At 43.1% G+C, this 24,742-nt stretch overlaps 1 protein-coding gene across 4 annotated transcripts in view; it reads left to right on the top strand.

Moving 5' to 3' along the window:
- The window catches only part of DOCK1 (dedicator of cytokinesis 1), a 519,930-nt gene that overhangs the window by 414,819 nt on the left and 80,369 nt on the right, over nucleotides 1-24,742 (top strand). For 3 of the 4 annotated variants that reach the window (XM_074232174.1, XM_074232173.1, XM_074232175.1), the window contains exons 32-33: nucleotides 6,962-7,020; nucleotides 16,629-16,777. In XM_074232174.1, coding sequence (XP_074088275.1) covers nucleotides 6,962-7,020; nucleotides 16,629-16,777 — 208 coding nt within the window. The other variant, XM_074232176.1, reaches the window with a different exon arrangement.

Genomic DNA, 24,742 nt, shown 5'->3' with positions numbered 1-24,742 from the left:
CTGCTAGGAGCCAGCCTCAGGACTAGGCTCCAGGCTGCAAAATCACAACAAAGTCGTCCTTGTCTTCCACCAGCCCCGGACTCCACAGACCATGATCTACGGTCTTGCACATATGTAGGTGTGTGCACAGCGTGTATTGAGTACATTTAAGGTAACCTCAAGGTTAAAGGCAGTAGAAGGTATGTGGGGGAAGGGGGAGGTGGACAGATTCGACCAGGGAAAGACCTCAAGATGGTGCTTGAGCAGTCTCAAAGGAGATTAGTGGTCCTAAGAGCCAGTGAGGAGGAAGAAAGGCAAGGCCGGGCTGGAGCAAAATTGGGGAACAGAAGCTTGGCAGAATGGGAAGACAAGGGCCCTATGCGGTAGTTGTGAGAGAGTTGGAGAGGAAGGATGGAAGCCAAGTTATAAAGGGCTGTTCATGCCAAAAGGAAAGATAACTTGAGAAATTATTTTTTAAAGACTTGGGGATGTACAGTTGAGCAGCTTTTGCTCAACTTCATAGGTTGTCTCTTCATAATCTCTGCTATTCTAAACTAATAAATATATTTACAATAATGCAAAAATCTGAACTGAGGGCCAGAGACCACCTGGGCCTCATTTTCTCAGTCATAGTGAATAGAAAGAATAACTCCATTCCATTTGTCTGTCTTCCTGCCTCTGGTCAGCTGTCACTTAAGGCCCTTACCTCCAAGTCCCCATGCCTAGGCTGGAGGCTCCTGGCCTTGAATCCCTTATGAAGGGGAAGCTCATTGAAGGCGGAAGAGAAGGGGAGAGAGCTGGGTTCCATTCCTCGACTGATAGTCTGGGAGAAACTGCCTTCTCTGTCCCAATCCCTGTCCCCTTCCCCAGGGGCACAAGGTCCAGATGTCCCTGCACTCTAAGGACCCTGCATCAATTAGTGGGCTGCTTGAACTATGAAAGTTCCTTAATGTATTCTGGGTCAGGAGGCTTTAGGCAAGGGGTCATCCCATATAACATTTTGGGTGAAAACAGTAAAACTTTCCCCAGTCTCCCTCTTCCAGATGGACTGTCTGCTTGCCAGTTTCCCTGCTACATCAATGTCCCTTGCTTCCAGAGTGGCAGACCCAAGCCCAGCCTGGGCTGCTCTGTGTGGGGCTGGCAGCAGGCACACATCCAGTTAGGGCTTGGTGTGCCTATAAAATTGAGCTTCTTGTTATTTCATCATGTCCCAGAAAGACCTATTTTGTGGCATTGAACCTCCTGACTTCCTGCTTTTGCTCATCTCCCCTCATCTCCAGACTTCCCTGACTCTGACCTTTCTGTCGTTCCCTCTCCTGCCCCCTTCCCCTCTCACCTCTCTTCTTATATCCTGACTTTTCCATCGGAAGGTAGGCTCTTGGAGGGCAGAGGTTGCTTTTCTTTCTGCTGATATGCATATTATTTCCAACATTCAGAATAGCAGCTGACATACCAGAAGTGTTTAATAGATATTTGTGGACTTAATTCATCTCTGCATGGTAGAACAGTCTCCTGGAAGGCAAAGCTCAGGATCCCTACCTCCCCAGGCCTTTCTTAATCCTCCATCCCACAATGCTTGGTACTTTCTGCTTCCTGAAATTACTTCATAAAACTTTGTTTCTATCTCCTTTATGGAACATCAGCTCGCTGAAGGCAGGGACTCTTGTTTGTGCCCATCAGGTGTCTACCAAAAGTTGGTAGACACAAATGGTGGGATGGACGTTTCTTTATACTGTTCTGAGTCCATGTCTTCATATCCTATATGGAGGAATTCAGTAATTCAGCCCTGCCATAATGAACCCCTGAACCCTCTCTGCCAGGCACCTAAGATCCTTTACAAGAATGTTTATTTCTCTTTTTTTTAAGTCAGTTCTGTTAATCCAACTTCTCCATTGACAAGAACATATTGTGACATAAGTAAAAGTATTCTGCTATATTTTCCTCCACCTTTCACCAAGATTTTTTGTCTAATCTATTCTAAAAGTCATAGAATTTTCCTTTCCTACCCTCCTCCCCTTTCCTTCTCCTCCTGTCCCCTCCCTTCCCAACTCTAACAGTCTCAAAGTCTGGAGCATTAGCCCAGAGAAGGTATATATATTCTGGAAAATCCTCATTTTTCTCCCGGAAGAGCTTATAAAGTATTCAGAGAAACCTCCTTGAAGTTCAAGTCCCAGACCCAGCCAGCTTCTTCGGGAATGACTCACAAAAGTGTGGATTCTTCCAAGCCATTTGTTTATTAAAACTTGAGAAAAGATCAGGACCTTCTATTGAGAAGATAAAACCATCTCCTTCTCATTTTAACACCTTTTTCCTTCCCGTACCCTGGAGTCTTGGCCTTCAGCTCCTTTGTTTCACTTGACTATTAAAATTTCATTTCCAATGCTGACAGGCTTTGCCTTGCTGGCTTCAAGATTGCTCTTTGAAAGGAAGACTTGAGAGTCCAAGTTGAATTTGAGGCCAGAGCTGCATTTCCTACCTGTGGTTGGCTAAGATGCTGTACTTAAGGGGTCCGTGAACCATCATCAATCAGAGAACCAGTGCATGGATCGGCAGACTGTAGCTCCTTAATGATATGTAGTTCCTTGAGGGCAAGGACTGTGTCACTTTGTCTTCCTGTCCCAGCCTAGCACAGGGTAGTTGGGTCATTGCAGGTTCTGGATAAATGTTGGCTAATTGATGAATAATCTGTTTTCAGTCACCAGGATCCCATTCAAGGGCAAGACCTACTGGAAGAAGCAGAAAAGAGTTCATTTCTGCTTGGATTGAATAATCATATTAATGACTCCTGTTAATGGAGTTGGCCACACATCTCCTGTGAGGTGGGCAGCACCCATATTATTATCTTCTCTTAAGTATAGGAAGCTCAGGCTGAGGTCTATGCAATAAATAACCAGCAGAACTAGGGCTTTAATTCAGATCTTCAAACTGAACTTAGGAAAATGCTTTTGATTCTTTTTTCCACTCCCTCCTCCCCACCCCCCTGCCCCAGAAAATGAGGAAAGATAAGTTAGAATTTAGGATGTTTTAACACAAACAAGACTGTTCTTTATTCTTCATTGCTAAGACAGGATTCCTCTATTATTAGGCTGGACCCATGTGTTTCTGACTTCTTGAACCAAAGAGGACATTAATCCCCTGTCAGCCTCTACCTAGGGAATGAGATAAATTGCACCTGAAGAAATTGGAAGATGAAACCAGCAGGCTTGCCCTTATATCATGATCACATTTCTAGGGGTTCATTCTAGGGATGGCAGTAGCTGTTCCAAGTCTGGTATGAGTGTGACTGCCCTCATCTTCCAACATGCTGACTCCAAATGGAGATACCCCCAGGGAGAGAAGCGGGCAGGGTTTATTTTCCCCTTCTTCCCTTAGTAAATTCAGAATCGATGCCTGGTCCTTGAGCCTTCAGCTTATTCAACCATTTCAGGACAGAGATTCGAATGAGCCAGTCATCGACAATGAGGGATTGGCCCTGTGAGGAGCCCAAGGGAAGGGGAGGGGTCTCCTCTGCTGCTTCCATATGCAGTATGGCAGATTCTCCCTGACCTCAGGATTGCCTGTGTTCCCTCTGAATAATCCTGAGCTCCTTCCTGGAGTAAAGGTTGGGGATCACAGTATCCTCTTGGTGATCTATGCATATTTCCTTTCAAGGAACTTCCTTAACCTCACCTTATGCTCTCTTCTTGTATAATAAGCAGACTGATTTCACTAGCCTTCTATATGCTAGGGTCTTCAGAGTCAGTTAGCTGAACTTATTCTTCCAGTCATTTATGTACAGGCATTGACCAAGTGTCAACCTTGCTGAGAAGGTAGAGAAACAAAGCCCCAAAGTGAAAAAGTCCTGTCTTCAAACCTAATATAATAGTAGGAGTTGCAACATGTAGAGAACCCTTTAAATATAATATATATTAAAAACTGAAGCAATGTTATCACTGAGGTGCGGTACTAGCCATTGGGAGGAGGTAAGGACTGGATTCCTGAAGGGGGAGTGAGACTTGAATTGAGATTGGAAGGAGGCCAGAGATCCTACAAGACAGAGTTCAGGAGGGAGTTCATCCGAGGCCAGGGATCAGCCTATGCAAAGGTTGGAGAGAGATGGAGGATGCTGTGCTGTTGATGAGGAATAGCAAGTGATCTAGTTTGTCAGGGACATGGTGCAGATTGAGAGAGTAAACTTGGGAAGGTGGGAGGTGGCCAGATTGTTGAGGTTGACAGTAGACCTTAGGATGGTTAATAGTCATGGGAGAATCTTGAGCAATAAGTGACATGGTCAGACATGTGCTTCAGGAATATCAATGTGATATTGTAGGGTTCAGAAGGGGAAGAGCTGGAAGTGGGGAAACCAGGAGGAGACCACTGAGAAATGATGATGTCCCCTTGGGAACTTATTAGTAAACAAGTTTACCCAAGGTTTTGATGTTGAATATAAGTCAACATTCTTGATTTGGGAGAATTCAGTAATGATGATACAGACATCTTCACAGCTAATTGCTCTGATAAGATTCTCATGCCCAACATATGTAGACAACTGATTCAGATTTACTAGGGTAAGAGCTATTTCCTAATTGATAAATGGTCAAAGGATGCAGGAGGTGATTGTCAGGGGAAGAAATACAAGTTAGCAAGAGCTATTTTACAAATCTCTAAAGTACTAATAATTAGAGAAATGTACATCAGAACAACTCTGATAGCCATCCAATTGTCTGATATGATTAAAAATGCTGGAGGGGGTATGGGAAAATAGGCCACTAATGTACTGATGGTGAGCTACTCCATTCAATCTGGAAAGCAAATTAGAACGCCACCCAAAAAGCTACTAAATTGAGCCTGCTCTTTGACTCAGTACCTGAGTCAAAGAAGAAAGGGACCCATATGTATGAACATTTATAGCAACTTTTTTTTTGTGGAAGCCAAGAATTAGAAACTGAGAGTATACCCACCAATTAGGGAATGGAGGAACAAGATACAGGATTTAAAGGTGATTAAATGTGATTTAATCATTATTTCTATACTATTTTTAAGAAATAATAAAGGTGATGGTTTCATAGAACCTTGGGAATACTTGTGTGAACTGATGCAAAGTAAAGTGAGTAGAACCAGGATAATTCATGTCATAACTACAATATTGTAAAGATAGCTTGAATAGAGTTGGGAACTTGGATTATTATCACAAAGACCAAACCATAATTCCAGAGGACTCCTGATGAAATAAGGCTACCACCTCTCTTAGAAAGAACACATTTTAATTTGGGGGCATGGAAAATATGAGAATTTATTTGTAATAGGAATTTTGTTCTTTCTTTCCCAGTGGAGTAGGAGAAGTAGATAAGAGGGTGAGAATATGGATCTGAAAATAAAATAATGACTTTAAGAGAAAAAGAATGTGAGGCTCTTGAGGGCAGTGCACCCTTATGCCATCCTTTGTATTTTCACTACTTAGCACAGAACTGGCACTTATTTGTTGACTTGTTGTTTTGGGCAAGAGGCTTCTATAGAAGGAAGAAAATTAGTACACCATCGCAACTGGGAACGTGTCTGATCTTTGTAGAACTAATATTAAATTTTTTAAAAAGAGCAATTGATTGTTCATTTCTTCTGACTCGGTGACCTCACAATTGCTTATCTACCTCTAGTACTTTGGAGGTAGCAAAAAACTGGAGACAGAATATTCCATCCACTGAGGAATAGCTGAACAATTCATGGTACATGAATGATGATGATGATGATGATGATGAAGAAGAAGAAGAAGAAGAAATCAGAAAAACATTGGAAAATTTGTCTGAACTGACATGCAGTGAAATAATCAGCCAAGGAAGAACACAATGGCACCAACAATGGAAATGAAAAGAATGTTAAAAGGAAGTCAACCACTGTCTAATTGGAATAACCATTCTTGATCCTGCGGATTAGGTAATAGAAGGGATTCCCCTCCCTTTGGTAGAGTAGTGAAAGAATCCAGGAGAATTGCATAAGATGGTAGATGAGGTCACTTGATCAATTATTTGTATTTAACTGTTGTTTTCTTTCAAGAGAAGGTCAGTTCTGGAGGAGAGGAAGAAAGGAGAGTCATGGGCAGAAATGACTATGATGTTAAAACCCACAGCACCAAGAAAGCTCATTTAAAACAATGTTTCCATTGGCTTCAGCCACTGGATGAACACCCAGCACAATGGCCCTTTGGTGTACCTTGATATGTAGAAAGGTGGCTGCCCTCAAACAGTAGAAAGATTCAGTCTGGCTCTTTGCATCCCATGGTAGAGAAGTAAACAGGCCAGGTTCTTTGGCACAGCTGCTGAGCTCCAGTGGTAGAGGAAAATTTTTGCAAATTATTTTTTTTAATATAATGAGGATTTTGTTTCCTGAGGCAACAAGGTGGAGGTGGGGAAAGTAGAGCTGCTCACATGCTAATAAAGGGTTAGCTTCTGAAGCATCAAATTCTGTATACTTGAGAAAAAAATACCTTTCCCTTTCCACTGGGAGGAGAATTAGTATTCATTTATATGATCCACAAACCCCCAGAATTATTAGGTGCTGGCACTAGGGATTCAACCCTTCCCCTATCAGATGTAGACTGGAACCCTTCAGGAATAGACTCAGTAACTCTTGGATCCTATTTTTGCCCACTGGCCTACTATTGTATAAGGATGGATTGGGGGCTTCCTGAGGAGGGGGTGAAACAGGGGGAACTTCAGGCGCAGTCTCCCTGCTCACAGTGTGGACAGAAAATATCCACACCCCCTCCACTCCTAGACTGGAAACATACACCCCCACATCCCCAGTGCAAAGGGACCCCATGATGGAACTGGTGGAGAAGGGGAGGAGAGGATCCCCAGGCTGGACGAGTTTCTTTCCCATGTTTTCCACTTTCACCTTCTGTGTAGGCAGATGCTCTGATGCATTTCATTTCCAAAAAACCCCTCGATCTGCTGCCCTCTCCATTAAGCCATGTGATGATTCCATTCTTTTCATCCCTCTGTTCCAGGTATGGTGACATGAGGAGGCAGATTGGCTTTGAGATCAGGGACATGTGGTACAACCTAGGTGAGTAACTCTGACTCCCAAGGACCAGTGCTGCCCAACATCCATCCAGTCCTAGATGGTCCTGAGTGGTTGACAAGTGAATGGAGGAATGATAGGGCAATGCACTGAAGAGACGGACCTATCATAGATGACACTGGTGTCTCAGAAGGGCTTTGTGACCCCGGGCCATCGGAAACTCAGATGATCCTCTGAGATTTCTTTGCAGAGTTTCAAGTTGTAATGACCCCTATATGGAGGCACTCTTCCATTGAGGAAGGGACTCATCCTTGTTCCTCAAAAATCCGTCCCTCTTCTTCAGACCTTTGCTCATTAACTAGGCAGAGACTACATTTTCACAGGGGGATCCCAAGTCTCAGCATATGCAGTGACTTGCCCAAGGTCACCCGGAGAGCCCTGGGCCTCCAGTCAGAAAACCCTGAGTTCAAATCTAGCCTCGGGCACTAGCTGTGTGACCTTGCATGAGTCACATCATTTGTATTGACTTCAGTTTCCTCATCTGTAAAATGGGAATAATAACAGCAAGCTTGTTGTGAGATCAAATGAGATGCTAATTGTAAAGTGTTTTGAGGAGTTCCTGGACCCCAGGAAGCACTATTTAAATGTTAGCTACCATTATTATTGCCAACAGGGAGATTAATTTTACAAAACTTCTCTCAGAGCCTGGCACCTGAAGTCAGATCTGAATCAATGTTTATTCCTTCACCCCCTTTCTGAGAGGCCATTGCATAGGTTCTCTTCCTCTCTTCACCCCTCTAAAATACTTCCTGTCTCTTCATCTTTGGCGTTGGCAGACCCCACCCTTTAAAAAGCCATTTAGTGAAGCCCTGAGGAGTCCTCACTGGGGGGGGCGGTGTCAGAAAGATCCTTTCTCAGACCCTTCCTGCCTATGTGGCCTGAAGCTATTGGCTGACAGAGCAGACATGTCAGCCTCCAAGGGCCTTCCCTTGACCCCTCCACAGTCCTGCCCTTGAACTTGTCCCTCCACCACCCATCAGGAGGAGGGCTCTGTGACCCCACAACTCAAGGACTGAGACAAAAATCTAGTTGTGTTTGACATGAGGGATGAACTTATTTTCTATAAAATGAGGATACTCATACCTGAGCCCCGGCCTCACAAGCTCCTTGTTTGTTGTCTCCACTCGAGATTGTGCGTCTTGAGAAGACAGTGCTCTCTTCCATGTCCTCATAACCCAGGCAAAGGGGGACCCCCCCCCAGACTTCCCAGGGCCTTCCTCCAGGCCCCTCTCTTCTCCAGCTTGGCTTTACAACTTCCCCAATAAAACACGTAAGGATTTTAGATCCAACCTTGACCAGAAATGAATACCCAGGTCCACAGGCTGCATTTTCTTAGTGTTTTCCCTCAGCTCACCATGAATTCTCTTTGACTCCAAAGCCCCTCCCACCCTCTCCCTGGAATCTCATACCATCTCAGGCCCTGGACCAGTTAATCCTCACTAGCCAAGTTCTCCCACTGGCCACAGTGGAATCTTAGCTCTTGGACAGACATTGGGCACAGAAGGCTTCATTGCCTTTTTTTCCTCCAAGTTCTCAAAAGAACTTCCCTTCCTTTCTGTGTTGGGAGGAGAAAAGGAAAGTAAAAGGGTTCCCCTAAGGCCTCCCCTCTCCCCACTGCGAGCCTAGGGGCCTTGAGGCAACTGTAGGGGGTCCCACAGTACAGAGTACTCAACCTGCAGTCAGAAAGACCTGAGTTTGAATGCATGCCCAGACCTGTGTGACCCTGGGAAAGCCCCTTTACCTCATGGGCATCAGTATCTCTCTGGAAAATGGGGTTGCTGGGAGATCAAATGTGATCATAATTGTAAAGTGCTTAGCCCAGCCCTTGGAGGTCAATTCGTCCAACCTTTTTGCTGTGCCTGAGAATAGCCTCGGGCCTCACAGCAAGGAAGGGTCTGAGGAAGGGCATGAAGTCCTTCTGACCCCCAATGTGGGCTCTTCATGGCATCACTAATGACTATTTGGAGGTTAGGCCTGCCAACACCAAAAGACAAAGGGACAGAAATTTTAAAGGGGAGAAGGTGCAGAGTAGCTTCTTAATCAATCTTCTTTCCCCCTCCTTGATCCCCCCCATAACTTGGAGGTCTAGGGTGGGGAAGCTCACCTTCTCCTAGATTTGTAGGCTGCCCCATTGAAGCAGCTTGGAAAGCATCCTATTTGATCCCAGAGGACAAAGCCTGAATCCTGGGAGGATACTGCAAGCAGGGAGATGGAGGCCTGGGGTCAGGAAGGACTTTCTAACAGTCACAACTAAAGAGGGAAGGGATGGCCATCCTAAGGTCTGAGAGTCCCTGGGCAACCCCTTGTCAGGAGGGTGGGGGAAATGGCTAGTGTTGCACTTACCCCTCTTCCAGGTCAAAAACTTTGAAATTCTATTAGACCAAATCTAAAATAATTCTAGAAGTTCAGAGGTTTCTCAAATGCCAGAAATCAAAGGGGACAGCAAGATGATCTAGTCCAAACCCCTTCCTTTCATCAAAGGCCCGTGTCAGACTTTCAGCTTCCCCACCCATGGATATGCCTTTACAACTAAGCAGTTACTGGTGCAAACCAGGTGCCCCCATAACTGATGGATGGGAGCCCATTTTCTTCAGCTCTTCTCATCTTGTAGTTGGCTTGGCTTTGTCTTTGGAGGAACTGACAAGTCTGGAGCCCATTCAGGTTCACCAAACAATTTACTTCCCTTATCTTGGCCGAACCTCACAGTGACCCTGAAGGGAGGGAGCCCAAGTGTTATTATCATCATTTATAGACAAGGAAACTGAGGTTCAGTTATAGGTGCCTTGGAATCCTAGTGAGACAGCAGGAGTCATAGGGCAGTGCCCTCCATTAGTTATCACTTCACTCTCTTCCCCACCCACCTTTAATGAACTGCATTCTGTTACAACTCTTGGCCTAGCTTCCTTCCTTCCTTCTTTTTTCCTTTTTCTTTCTTTCTCTTTCTTTCTTCTTCCTTCCTTCCTTCCTTTTCCTCTCTTTCTCCCTCCCTACTTGTCTTCTTCCCTACTTCTAGTCTCTCTTTCTCTTCACCCTCTTCACCCTGGCATCCTGGCTCTACAAACCAGACCCTCCATCTCTCAGCTCTAAATCCCATTCTCAATAGGAACCTTTCCCAAGGCCTCTTCATCCTTGTGCCTTCTCTCTCTTAATTATAACTATTCCTCTTTATCCTTTATGTCACTTGTCTCTAGGTCTGGCGCATGGGAGACACTTAATCAATGTTTATTGACTGACTGTCAGAGGTGGGACCTGAGCCAGCTCACTTGCTCCTCCACCTTTCTGAATTGGGACAAAGTAGCAGTTAGACTGTCTTAGTGATGAACCTGTGGTAGAACTGAAATCTCTTGAGGTCAGGGATTGTTCCATGCTTTTCTAGAGCTCTCTGGTGCCTTAGCTAGTATCTGACTAATAAGTGGTTGTCGACAGTTTGGCTTTCTGGGCCCTGGACCCAGGCAGTTTTCAACCTCTGAGCTTCTCTGGATCCTCGGCCCTCTGTCCTTGGGAGCTCTTGGTGTGGTCAGATGGTGTGTACATTGGCTGAACAGTAGAAGACTCCTTCTATTTCTGGCTCACATATGAATCACCCAGGTGACCCTATCCAAGTCCTCTGCCTCCTCTTGGTTTCCCTTTGACCAACTACCAACCAGAAGACAGGAAGAGATGGATCCCCCAGCTCTGGGCTCTGAATTGATGACTGATGGGTCATCTATTGTACAAACGCCGAAGATGAATGAGAGGCCCATTAATGTTTCATTTTGTTTCATCTGTCTTCTTCTAAGGGGATTAGAAAGGCCCATTGGTCACTTGCCTCAGAGGACAGTAGGCTGTCAGCTGCCAGCATGGGGCCATGTGTCTTAGAAATGAAAGCAAATTAACTTTATGAGATTTTCCCCATCATTAGGGGACTTTCTTGAAGGGTGGGGCTAACTAAGGATACCATAGAATGGTGTAAGTGAGAAAAAAGGGGAGGATGTGAGACTGGATCATAAAAACAAGGTCAACAACCACCAGTGTCATTATACTAAGCAGAACTCAGCATCACCTCTGTATTAGCTTAAGGATTGATATCAGATATTAGTTGAAGGGATTCAGAAAAGAGGGTCTTATTTGGTACCTAAAGGCTACCACTAATATGGCAATTTCTCAATTCTTATTTTCTAATCTGAATATGATGACCAAGGAATAAGGTTCTAGAACCCTGACTCAGACCCTGGAGGAAGGATCACAGCTGCCAGCTTTATTTCTGAAACACAGATCTTAACCATGTCTTTTCTCTACTCAAAAAGTCATCGATGACTCCCTATCCTCTCCAGGAAAAAAGACAAAATTGCTGAAGGATCCCTCTTTCCCTTTGATGCATGCCCTGGGTGCTACCCACCACATGGGGCCTTTCCAGGCCCTTCCAGGTGTTAATGCCTTTTTTCTTTTTAAAATTCCACTATATCTGCTTTGTATTTACCTACCTCTGTTCAGATTTTGACAAGAAAAGGAGGTGGAGGAGGAACAAAATGTCTAGTTCCTTTTCTCCCCTGTCTTTTCAACACAGCGCCAAAAGGGTGGTGACCAATAAATCTGTTGAATTGACTTATGAAGCGAGAGGCACCCAAGATCAAATGGAAATAATTTCCCAACTAATGGAAAGTTCAAAAATTTAGGAATGTGGTTTGGTTTCCTGGAATTATTAAAACTCTCAATTTTCAATGATAAAAGTAAATAAATGAATGTGAGTCCCTAGTTAGCAAGGCCCCCTGACCATCAACTCTTGAGAAGATCTCATTAGCTGGGAGTAAATCTAAGAAATGCACCCAAATCAGCCCCTGTGGCCTCTGTTCCTGAGCTCCAAAGTCTGGCTCCTGGAATCATTGCGGAGACGGTCCTAGAAATTTATGACAGCTTATTTCCATTTCCTCAGATGAACAGAACCTGTTTTTTCCCCTAAAGTGTATGTTTTTTTCTTAGACTTTGGATGGAGAACATATTGGTAAACTGATCCAACAGTGCCAGGAAAATGAAAATATGAGGCTGATGAATTGATCATCTTTCAACTCGCTCACCCCCTAGTGTTCCTCAGAACCCACCAGATGCTGGAGGGGATTTGGGTCAGATATTTTCAGATGGGGGTACCTGATGATAAAAGCATCCCAGGGGAAGCCAGTCCATTCCCTCCCCAGACCCAAGGACTCAACAGCTGTTGCCAGGAGGTTCAAATGCTCTAGGACTGGGAAGAGAGTAGTTTCCCTCTTCTGGGCCTGTCACATTTTGAGTCTAAAAAAGGGGAAATCAAAGGGAACCGCTCTCCTGAAATAAAAAATATGTGGTTGTTTCTCCAACTCTGTGGTTATTTATCAGAGCCGTGTCTGTTGTGCAGCCAGCAGGAGAGCGGGTTCGCCCAGAAGCTGCCGCCATTTACATTTTGTTCATCACAGCGCAGGAGAACCAATAAAACATAGTGGATCAGGTCAGAAGAAACCCAAAAGCTGAAAGATTTTTTATCCTTAGAGGGAGAGACTGGTGGGGGGCTGGGGAGTATCCTTGCTAAGGACAAGCTCAATGCTGTCTCATTCAACACACATTAATTAAGCACCTACTATATGCCATACCAGGGAAGGGCAGGGGTAAAGGGATCAGAGTCCCTGTCCTCCAGGCATTTACATCATGTAGTTTGGAGAGAGACCAGTCCACTTGGTAGATTTGAATCTGTCCTTTAACCCTGGGCAAGGTCCCTAACCTGAGCCTCAGTTTCCTCACAAGTACAATAAGGGTATTGGATTCTGTGACCCTAAGGACCCCTTCTGCTGCAGAGTTCTGGGATCTTGCCTAGGGGTGTGAGAAGAGCCTGGACTGAGTCAGGATGAGGAACCCCCATCTCCTCCCTGTGTGATCTTGGGTTGGTCAAGGAGACCAGCCAAGTCATCAAGTCCAACCTGCCCATGGGCAGAAATCCCCTCAGTGTTAGCCCCAACAACTGGCTACCCTAAGGGGGCTTCCACCTCATTCTACTCACGGATACTCAGGAAGTTTTTGCTCCCTCTTCTGTGGCCAAGTCAATCAAAGCTAGCCTTCACAAGACCTCCTTTCAGCTCTTGGAGCCCCAGGAACTTCCTTCCAACTTCTCTTCATCCAGACCAGGGACTTGATTTGCTCATTTGTAGAATTAGGGGAATGGCATTGATGCCCTCCAAGGTCCCTCCCACACCTCAGACAGAAAAGGATCTTCTCTTTGAGCTGAGCCTTGTTGGAAGCTGGAGGTTCCAGAAGGCAGAGGCAGAAAGGAGACCTACACAATTGGAATTGGCTTTTGGGGTATGTTCCTTGGAGCCTCCTGACTGCCTGGTGTCTGGATTCCTCCGTCACTGATCAGGGCTTCTTGGACAAGGTGAATGAGCCAGACCCTTTGGGACACCGGCCACTGTTGCCACCCAGTTTGTGGCTAGGACCAGAGCTGTCCCTTGAAGAATGCTATGAGATTCTACCAGTCTGGGGTGGGAATTAACAGGAAGTAGGTACCCCCACAGCTTTGGGGAGGTCTGGTCTCTTAGCACCCTTGGGAAGCCCTTAGGAAGAGAGCCCTCCCATTGTCTGTAGAGATCATTTTGGACCATGGCGGTTCCAACCTAAGTCTATGAACCATAGCAGAGGGGAGGTGGGCTCCCCCAATTCTAAGACACCGATGCTCCAGGGTCATTTCCTCATCTTTTTCTGTGGCCTCCAGAGTCTACTCCCATCTCAGTCTGGTCTCCTCTAGATCCTAGTTGGGACCCCTCTTTTCTCTGCCTGTAACCCCCCACCCCAACCCTGGACCTCCTTGTCCCTGCCTGGTCTGTATCTCTGAGTCAGAACAATACAGCGTGGCACCCCAGATGCAGCTACTGATGAATAACTCTGTCACTCTCACCCCTTCCCTGAAACATTGACTCTGACACCTCTGAAGCAGCCCACCAGAAAAAATGTCACCAGAGAGCTAGAGAGGAGTAACGTTTTTAAAAGAATACTTTGCAGTTCTGCCATGCCTTTCAGAAATATTAAGTTTCAGGGAGCGGGGTATGCAGTGGGGATGAGTCTGGTCACGTCTCTGATCGGCCTTAGATAAAATATAAATGATTTCTAAAAAGTTACAAATAGGATTTCAGGTCTAGTCAGGTTTCTTCCACTGAAGGTTATATTTTTAAATTTTCACCTGTGGAAAAATGGAGCCATGTAGGTGTGATCCATGAGAACCAGCTCATAGATAATGAGATTTATCTGGAACCTTGGCATTTGTGAATGGTCAAGTTTATATTCTTAACTACCTCTGTAGAATTTTGTTATTCCCAGAATGATAAAAAAAATAATAAAAAATAAATCCTTCACTTTTGTCACTCTCTCTTAGGTTCCAATATTCAAGGATTATTGATAGACCTAGGGAAACTCCCTAACTACCAATGTTAATAAAAGAATATCCAAAATAATTCATTTTCACAACTACATTTATTATGTTTCATTCCTTTATAGATTTAGGAGAAAATAAAATTGATTTTTTTAAAGAAATATTTAGCTAAGAAATTCATTTCCCAGTTGCTGCCCTAAGCTTCAAAGAAAACAAAAGAGCCAGACTTTCTCCAAAGCTGGCTTCTTCCCCCTGGAAGGCTCTCCTCTCTGCTGCCCTGGCGCGTACTTGGGAAGCCTCGGGGGATGCTAGCCAATGCCAAGTTGTCCTCCAGCTCTTTCAGGGAACCCTTCACACTTGGGTTAGCCAACATTTGGGGCCTAATAAACTGCAGCACATCTCTAAGGTTTCTTAGAAGCGAGGACCTAGTTCTAGAAGAGTATTTAAAAATCATCTTGTCTAACAGATCTTATCCCTGGGGGTCCATAAACTTGTTTTTAAAAATATTGTGATCATTACATTTCAATAGAACTGGCTTCCTTTGTCATACTGTATATTTTGTTTTTTTGCATTTAAAATTCTTGTTCTAAAAGGGGAAACAAGTTCAATCTGACTGACAAAGGGGTCTGGGGCATCTGAAAAAGTAAGGCCTCTCGTTCGGTCCCACATTCTCATTTTATAGACAGCAGCCTGAGGCCCAGAAGGTTAAACCCCAGTACACTCAGTCAGGAGGTTTCCCATGTGCTATTTGAACCCAGGTCCTCTGACTGCAGGCAGTCCCTTTATTTCCTATGCCCCAGAAAAGCAAGAAAGATGGGGATGAGACCACAAAAGAACATTGCGTCTCGGCTGCTGGGCCAGCCCTAGAGGAAGGAAGAAGCTTTCCTGCCTTGGGGACCTTGACAAGAAGAAGCCACAACTGTACAGAAGGGCATCTTTCAAAATATCCCAGAAAAGAGCAGGTGACTCATTGGGGCTGTGACTGCCCAGGGTCTCATACTGGTGTGAGAGGAAGAGAACTAGCCTTTCTTGATAAGTGTTTTACAAAGGTGATCTTCTTGGATACACATCACAACCTTGGCAGGTAGGAGATGATATTAGACCCATTTTACAGATGAGGAAACTGAGACAAATAGGGTTAAGTGACTAACCCAGGATCACACAGTTCTCAATTTGAATTCATGTCTTTCTGATTCTGGGAAGAGATAAGAAGCAATGCTCAAACCCATATTTTCCTGACTCCTAGGTGAGCTCTCTTTCTATTATCCCAGGCTACCTCTTAATTAGGAAGCATTGGGTTCAAATCCTGGGTTTGATATTTATTTACCAAGTCAGTCCCTGGACAAGGCACTCTCTGAGCTTAAAACAATTCTGTTGGCTTTACCTGCTAAGAACTAGAAGGGCTTCAGTACACCTGTTGGAGGAGAGGGTTCTTGCACCAGGAATTCCCCCTTCAGATGGAAGTGCAAAACCATGACCTGGGTTGGCATGTTCATATGACACCTCATGTTTCCATGTCATTCAGCTTGCAATGGGTTCTTCATCCAACCAGCCCTATGCTGTATCCAGAAGAAACGGTTTGGATTATCTCATTCATCCTCTTCCTCTTGGAGATGAGGAAACCCCAATTCAACAATTTGTCCACAGTATTGACTCTACCAGTTAAGAACAGAAAGAGACTCTAAAGGCCATCTAGTGCAATTGCCTCGTTTTATAGAGGAGGAAACTGAGGTATGAAGGGGGAGGGAGGGAAAGGAAATTGCCCAAGGTCATTCAGGTAAGAAAGGGCAGGGCCAGGAATTAGCCACACTCTGCAGTTGGACCTGGGTTCAAAACCAAGGATGCAAAGGTGAAAAAACAAAAACAAAAGACAGACTGCTCCCTAGGAGGGGCTACACCGAGGCTTGGGTCTCCTGCTTCCATGCTTCATTGGCTCTTCTTGAGTTTGCTGCTCTCTCTCTTTATCAGTCTGGAATAGCTTTTTTGTATGTGCGTTAAGGCATTTGTCTTATGCCATATTGAATGATTTCAATCATTGAACTAACAACATTTGAAGCAGAGTTCACTTCTACACCTGCCCTAGCTCAGGAACACTATTGAGAAGCTTTCAAAATGAGAACTCAGTGGCCATGGAACCCCTTGGCTGAGGCCTTGTTGATCATGGCTATTCTTTCTAGCCTCGATGAATTCCTCATTAACTCTCAATCATGCACTTCTGTGTCCCAAGGTCAACACAAGATCAAGTTCATTCCAGAGATGGTGGGTCCCATCTTGGAGATGACATTGATTCCAGAAACAGAGCTCCGCAAGGCAACCATCCCCATCTTCTTCGATATGATGCAGTGTGAATTTCATTCTACCAGAAGCTTCCAAATGGTGAGAGCCAAATATTGTTGGGTGATGGAGACCAGGGTATGGAAAAGGAGGGCCAATGTCAGGGAGCAACAGTGCAGGAACTGGGAACAAATGTACAAAGAAAGACCAAGAGGTGGGAAATGGAGCATTAAAGGTAACAAACAGGTAGGACGAGGAGGCTGGACTGCAGATCCATGAAGGGAAGTAAAGTAATAACGGCTATCGTTTTGATTCTGCTATAAGACTCGCAAAGCATTTTATAAGTATTTTCTGATTTGATCCTCACAATCATCCTGAAAGATTGGTGCCATCAGTTTTCCCCATTTTACAGTTGAGTAGCCTGAGGCGGACAGAGGTGAAATGACTTGTATAATACCACATATCTAGTTAAGCATCTGGAGCCAGATTTGACCTTATTAGTCAATAACCATTTCTTAAACACCTACTGTTTACCAGGGACTAAGTTACCAGGAAAAGCAGAAGACACTCCTTTTCCTCAAGGAGTTCAGAGTGCAATAGAGGAGAAATAACTATGTATAAACCAGATGCATGCAGGAGAAAGAAGAGAAAATCAACACAGGGAAGGCACTGGCATTATGGGAGATCAGTAAAGGCATTGATTTGAGATAAATTGAACTTAGCACTGGGCTGGCAGATGTCTGGGGAAATGACACTAGAAATGAAAATGCCTACATTTTACCCAACATTTTGAATTTAATCAAACAACTGCATTGTTTATAGGGCTAATTATTCTACTCTTGCTTATTAATATACCTCCTAGAATCTGTCATGGGGGCCAACTTTTGAGACTGGAGCTCTCATGGAATCTGATGAGTGTGATTACCTCTACTCTTAAATTAACAAGATAGAAATTGAGAGAGTACACAAGAGGTCAAGGCAAACCAACAAGCATTTATTAACTGCCTGCTGTTTGCCTTCAAAGGACTTATGTTCTAACAGGAGAGAGAAAAGTGAAAAGTAATAGAAGGTATAAATGGAGTCAGTAAAAGGTAAACTCAAAGGGGAAAGCTTGACATTTAGGGAAGATGAGGATTGAACTAAAAGAAGCTAGGGAAGGGAACAGACAGAATTAGGAGGAAGAATATTCCAGGAAAAGGCTCAGAGATGGAGTCAGGAGATGAAGAAGTGGGGTTGTGGAACAGCAAATGGGTCATTGGAGCTGGTCCTTCGAATCTGTAGAGGGCATACTGTGTAAGTAGATGGGAACAGTAAGAAGGGACTCATTTTGAAGGATGTTGAATGCCAAAGGAAGATTTTATATTTGATCCTAGAGGTGATAAGAAGCCACTGGGATTTATTGAGGAGAGGACTATGAGAAGTAAAAGTTTACATGAACCATTCAGATTTGGGGATAATCTGAGGTTTCAGACCTGACTGATTGAGAGGAAGGTTTTACCCTCATCAACACATGGATGGCAGAGTGAAGGTTCACAACTGCCAAACTTCCTCCAAACCTCACCTACAATGACCACAGAATTCTAAGTTGAATTCTGAGCAGAAAATCCAACAAAAAGTCATGAGTCATTTTCCCTGACTGGGACAGTTTTCAGATGATAGAACAAGAGGTCTGTAGACCCTGGTCTAGGGACTGGGCAGGAATATGGTGTGTGGCAGAGATGGGGTCTTGGAGGTGACAGCTGTGACAGTAGCAAGCCCAAGGTACAGGCATGGTAAGGGAGTGGAGCTTCTAACCAGAGGAAAATTCCAGGAGTCTCCTGGGCTAACATTGGGCACGAGATTGGTCCTGTTTGGCAGTTCTGGAATCTATTAGCCAGTTCTAAAGTAGAGAGAAGCTATAGCAGTCTCAAGAGATCAAGGTCCTTACCTGGGTAAAAAAAAAACAATGGAGACCAGGAGACAGTGCTCTCCCTAAATACACAAACTCTCCAGCATCAGAACTGAGCTTAGGAGTTCAGACTTAAGATCCCACCCCGCTTCCCCCAACTCACAGTCCAATGATAGGAAATAGGTGGGAAAAAAATGAACAATCAAAAATAGATTAACTTGACTGCAAAAGCTTCTTTGGTGATAGGGAAATTCAAGACACAAAATCAGAAAAAGACAGTGACTTGAGGGAAAAAGAAAAAGCAGAAGGGACTCAGTCTCAGACAGAATTCCTAGAAGAATTTAATAAAGAAGTAAAAGTAAAAGAACAAAAAGAAATCTATAAAAAAATCTCCTTAAAAATTAAAATTGGGCAAGTAGGAATTTATGACTCCATAAGATATCAAGAATCAACAAAACAGTCGAAAACAGAAGAAAATGTGCAATATATCAAAGAAAAAGCAATTAATCTGGAAAATATATTGAAGAGAGAGAATTTTAAAATTGTACTGTCTGAAAACTAAAGGGGGGAGGAGACGGAGAGGGAGAGGGAGAGGGAGAGGGAGAGGGAGAGAGAGAGAGAGAGAGAGAGAGAGAGAGAGAGAGAGAGAGAGAGAGAAAGAGAGAGAGAGAGAGAACTGCCCTGCTATCTTGGAACCAAAGAAATAATTCAGACACTCCAGAGACATATTCAAAATCACAAAAGTTTAGCAACTCCCACTTTTAAGAAACAAAAGGCTTGAAATCTGATATCCTGGAAGCCAACAATCTAGGATTGCAATCAAGAATAGCCTACTCATAAAAGTATCATCCTACAAGGGGGGAGGGTGGATATTTAATGAAATAGAGGACTTTCAAGCATTCCTAATGAAAAGACCAGAGCTGAATAGAAAATTTGACCTGTAAACATAAAACTCAAATGAACCATAACAAGGTAGGCACAAATGAGAAATCCTTAGGGATTTAATAGTTAAACTGTTGATAATCCTAAATGGAAGGATAATATACATATATAGATACATGTATATACCTTAAGAACCTTATCAACCTTATTATTAGGATAGTTAGGAGTCAGCTTAGTTTGGCATCATTTATATGAGTGTTTTATGGGGGAGAAGAATAGGAGGGTGAAGAGGGATGCAATGTGAGAAGGCTGAAAGAAGAGGAAGATTGGAAAAAATTTGTCTCACATAAGAAGAAAGAGTTTTCACAATGGAATGGATTACAGAAAGGAGGGGAGAGTGAGCAGAGCTTGAACTGATTCAAAGAACTAAGGATATGGATCCATGAACAGTTGGATATAGAAATTCATCTTTCTCCAAATGGAAGAGAGCACTAGAGAATTATTGGTAAGAAGGAGGGTAAATGAAGGGAAACAATAGTTAGAAACAAAACCAACTTTTGAGGATGGATAGGGATAGAAAAGATAAGGATATAAATGAAGAGCCTTGGGTGGAGGGAAATGCACAGTTGGCAATCATACCTGTGGAGTGAACGAGGTGAGCTCACCCGTTAAAGGGAGCAGACAGCAGAATGAATTAGGAACCAGAATCCAACAATATGTTATCTACTGGAGACCCACCTGAAACAGAAGTTCACACTCAGAGTTAAACTAAGGGATGGAGCAAAATCCATTATACTTCAGCCAAGATTAAAAAGACGGGGTGTTCTTCATGATTTTAGACAAAGCAAAAGCAAAGATAAGCCTAATGAAAAGAGATATTCAGGAAAACAACATTCATAAAAGAGATCAGAGTTGATGAATTAATGAAAAGACTGAGTATTCAAATGCTTCCAGGAAAAACTATAGGAGAAAATAGGCAGGCAAGCTAAAACTAGAGGAGACCTTCATTTACTTCCTTAGGACTAATTAAATCTAGCCATAATATAAAGAAGAAAGGCTTTAAGAAGATGAATAGAATTTTAGATAAATTAGATAGGATAGGCCTCTGGAGCATATTTAATGAGAATAGAAAGAAATACACCTAATACTCAGTTGTACATAGACCTTTCTCAAAGATTGACCATGTATGGGGGTGGCTAGGTTGCGCAGTGGATAGAGCACCGACCCTGGAGTCAGGAGTACCTGAGTTCAAATCCGGCTTCAGACACTTAATAATTACCTAGTTGTGTGGCCTTAGGCAAGCCACTTAACCCCATTGCCTTGCAAACAAACAAAAAAAGAAAAAGAAAAGATTGACCATGTATTATGATGTATAAATTACAGAAAAGTAGAAACATTAAACACAACCTTTTAAGGCCATAATTCAATAAAAATTATATTCAATGAAAGACCTTTGAAAACAATAGATTAAACACCAATTGGAAACCAAATAAACTAATTCTAAAGAAGGTATGGATCAAAGAATAAATCAATAGCAATAGTCAAGATAATGACAACAATGACATAACATAGCAAATTTGTAGGATGCAGGCAAGCAGCAAAATTTATACCTCTAAAACTTATATCAATTAAAGAAGAAGAGGAAGAAGAAAATCAACAAATCAGGCATGCAACTAAAAAGTTTAGAATAATTAAATGCCAGAATAGGAGTCCTCAAAACCAAAGGAGTGATTAATAAAAAACAATTGAAATTCCTTCCCATTCTACCTAAAAACTCTTTCAATTCATGTCTCTCTCTCTCTCTCTCTCTCTCTCTCTCTCTATATATATATATATATATATATATACACATATATGTATATATATTAAATACCTACCGATGTATGATATATATATGTGTGTGTGTGTGCATGATATATATATGTGTGTGTGTGTGTGTGTGTGTGTGTGTGTGTGTGTGTGTGTTAAATACCTACTGTGTCCAAGGTGCATGATGTATGCTGAGAAAGAGGCATCATCCATAGCCTGCCATCAAGAAGCTAAAGCTTTTTGTACTAAAGTACAAAAGAGGAGACTGAGTCTTTGACTCTCATTTTAGAAGAAAACAGAATTGAGCCATCCCACCAGGCCATTTGTGCTGGTAGGAGCAACCCATAAAATTTCCTTTGCATGCCTTCACAACACAGACCAAAAAGTGGCCACACTCTGCAGGACTTCATTTCTTTCCTTAATGACACATATGTCAACCCAAAGAGGTTTTTACCAGTTATATAGTAGCTTGGCTTAACCCTTAACTATATAATAGCCCTTGGCTTAGCAAAATGCTGAAACAATAAATATGACTTTTATCTGACTGAGGAAGATCATTTTAAATATAATTTTCCCCAGATGTTGATTAGTTATTCAGAGGACATCTGAACAATTCAGAATTAATGAGTGATTGTTGAAGTGTAGTTTTCTAACCAAGAAACTGAGATTTTCCACACTAAACCTTAGCTAAAAGTTCTATGGCCTTGTCATTCATCTGATAGTGTGCACCTCACCAAGATTTGGTAAGGGCTCTTTATGGTGGGGAGACCAAGGCCTTCTGAATAGCTCCTTCATTTCCTAAAAGCCTTTGAATTTTGAATGGATTTTCACCTTGAAACAGACTCAGGACCAATTCTACTTCAGTCTGTTTAGCTTGTGACTCCCCAAAGAAAATCTTAGATAGAAATGGCAGACTTGATCTTCTGTCTCTCCATGATCTTCTCTTCCAGGGGTGAAGATTCTCCTGGACTCTGCTGGTGGAGCACATTCTCTTGGGGGGGGGGGGGGACCTGAACCCAGGAGTATTTTCTCTTTCTTCTTTCTAAGAATTAGCCTTACTCCACAGAGGATGGGCTGGGGGGATCAGCTCTTAGAAGTTGACCATCAAGTGAGGCATTTCTTTCTGGAGCAGAAACAGTGGAATTTATGTTTTTGCTTCCATTCCTTTGTTTTTAATTTTTACCCCATTTAACATTAGTAATATAGTATTAATTATTGATCACTTATTATTACCATTTATAAATTTTCAATTAGCAAGCATTTATTTTCTTTTTATGCTTCCCTTGGGGAAGGAGTGCTGCTCCCCACATACTCTTACTCCCTTGGAGAAAAACAAAACAAAGCCCCTGGAATCAAAGTGCTTAGTCGAATGCAAATAGAGTTGGCTGATTCCTGGGAAGACTTTGAAGACAGTTGTAGTGATGCAAGGGGAAAGTAATGCAGTCCTTCCTACAGTGGTGCCTGGAATGATGAAATCACAAATCATGATTATACCAGATGATACATATCCTTCAAAAGCAGCTTGCTGATCACTGGCCTTTCATAACAGTCTAAAGTGTGTTGGCCTCCATCCAGCCTGGCCTAATAACTGCCCATTATCCCTGCCTTCACTTTCTAGTTTAGAAACCTTCACCCTAAATGGCAGTCTACTGGTTAACTAAGCTACCAGAAATCCTATTATCTCCGTTTATTTCTTCCAACAGCAAGATTTTGGATTGTCTTGTCCTTTGCTGTCAACATTCAAACCTATGGGAATAGGGTTCAGAGTTCATGTTTCCTTTGCCTGTATATTGTCTTTCATCTTTTTAAAAAATATATGACTAACTCTCTCCATTGGATGTATGTTGTCTTCCTGTTTTCTATTTGACTTTTAATATAATACTATTGATGATTCATGAAACAGCAAAATTGGAACGAATGTCAGTGACTGCGTAGTCCATCTCATCCTTAAAGAAGGGGTCCCCCAGAGGCGGCTAGCTGGTGTAGTGGATAAAGCACTGGCCCTGGAGTCAGGAGTACCTGGGTTCAAATCTGGTCTCAGACACTTAATAATTACCTAGCTGTGTGGCCTTGGGCAAGCCACTTAACCCCATTTGCTTTGCAAAAAAACTTAAAAAAAAAGTTGACAGTTGGTCTTTCCTACAGTGAGGGAAACTCCACCACTTCTGGATGCTTCTCCTCCCATGTTGGGATATAGCTAATCTTTAGGAAATTCTTCCTTATCTCAAATTGACCATACATCTTGGCAGAATTCATCCACTGTGACTCGTTCTGTCCTTTGGGGTCAAACATAAATGGCAAGGGTCTTCCTTCTTCTATTTGATGATCTTTTAGATATGTGAAAGCAATAATAATAATAATAATAATAACAGTTAATACTTATGGGCCACTTTAAGGCTCACAAAGTATTTTAGACATTAACTCATTTAATCTATTCTAGGAAGTAGGAGAAATTATTATTATCATCATTTTATAGAAGAGGAAACTGAGACAGGCAGAGCTAAGTCACTTGCCTAAGATCATACAGCTTAAGTTAGTGTGCAGAATTGGATTTGAACTCAGGTCTTCCTGAATCCAGACATAGCACTCCTGTTCTGCTCTTACCTGCTTGATATGCTAGGTAGCTCTTAGATGCCTGCACCATTTTCCTCTTCCCAGTCTTTTCCAGCCTGATGGAAACTTTGTTCATTCAATACTCTGGGATCTCCCCAGTGGCCTAGAAGAGCCAGTCTTACCCTGCCTGGGTTACCCTCAATGGCCAACCTGGTCTGATAGTGGACAGGACCCTGGATCCAACATCAGAACACGTTTTCAAACCTGGACCTCATTTTGCTCCTTCTCCAAAACTGTGGCTCTAAAAACACATGTTTAAGAGATCTCCAGGAAGTGCCCCAGGAATAGGGAAACATCTCTCATCTGATGACTAAACTCCAGAGGGTCATCACTTGACTGACCTCAGCAATTGGCAAAGACTACCCATGAAAGGAGGTTGTGTTCAGCAACTGTGAAGAAGGACCACCATGGGCAGGATGTTCATGGGGGCAATAAAGAAACCCTTGACTGTGGAATAGCAGGACAATCAGCCCTCCAAGCAGAGGTCTTGAGGAGAGATGAGAGGACCAAAGGGAGAGCAGTCTGTGTCTGTACCCAAGGTTTCCTGAAGGTTTGGTGGCTACTAAAGAATGTGACTGATTTGGTGTTGGCCACAAAACTATTTTGGGGACCATGAGTGCAAGCTCCTTGAGGGCAGGAAACATATTTAAGCCAGTTTTAGAGTCCCCCGGGCTTAGCCCAGCCTCTGGAAGATAGGAAAGCTGATTTGATGCCTGTTGGCTAGTGACTGAGTGAGAGAGCCGTGGATTGGAGCTGGCCATGGGACAGATCACTATTTATAGGGAGGACCTACTGGAAGATTTGAGAAGAGAGGGAACCAAAAGATCAAAGTTGCCCTTGCAGATTAATCTACTGGGGATGGTATGATAGAGAGG

The sequence above is a fragment of the Macrotis lagotis genome, chromosome 4 (assembly GCF_037893015.1).
Source record: "Macrotis lagotis isolate mMagLag1 chromosome 4, bilby.v1.9.chrom.fasta, whole genome shotgun sequence".
NCBI classification, from domain to species: Eukaryota; Metazoa; Chordata; class Mammalia; order Peramelemorphia; family Peramelidae; genus Macrotis; species Macrotis lagotis.
Note: the sequence above shows the minus strand (reverse complement) of the source record. Positions and strands in the feature narration are given on the sequence as shown.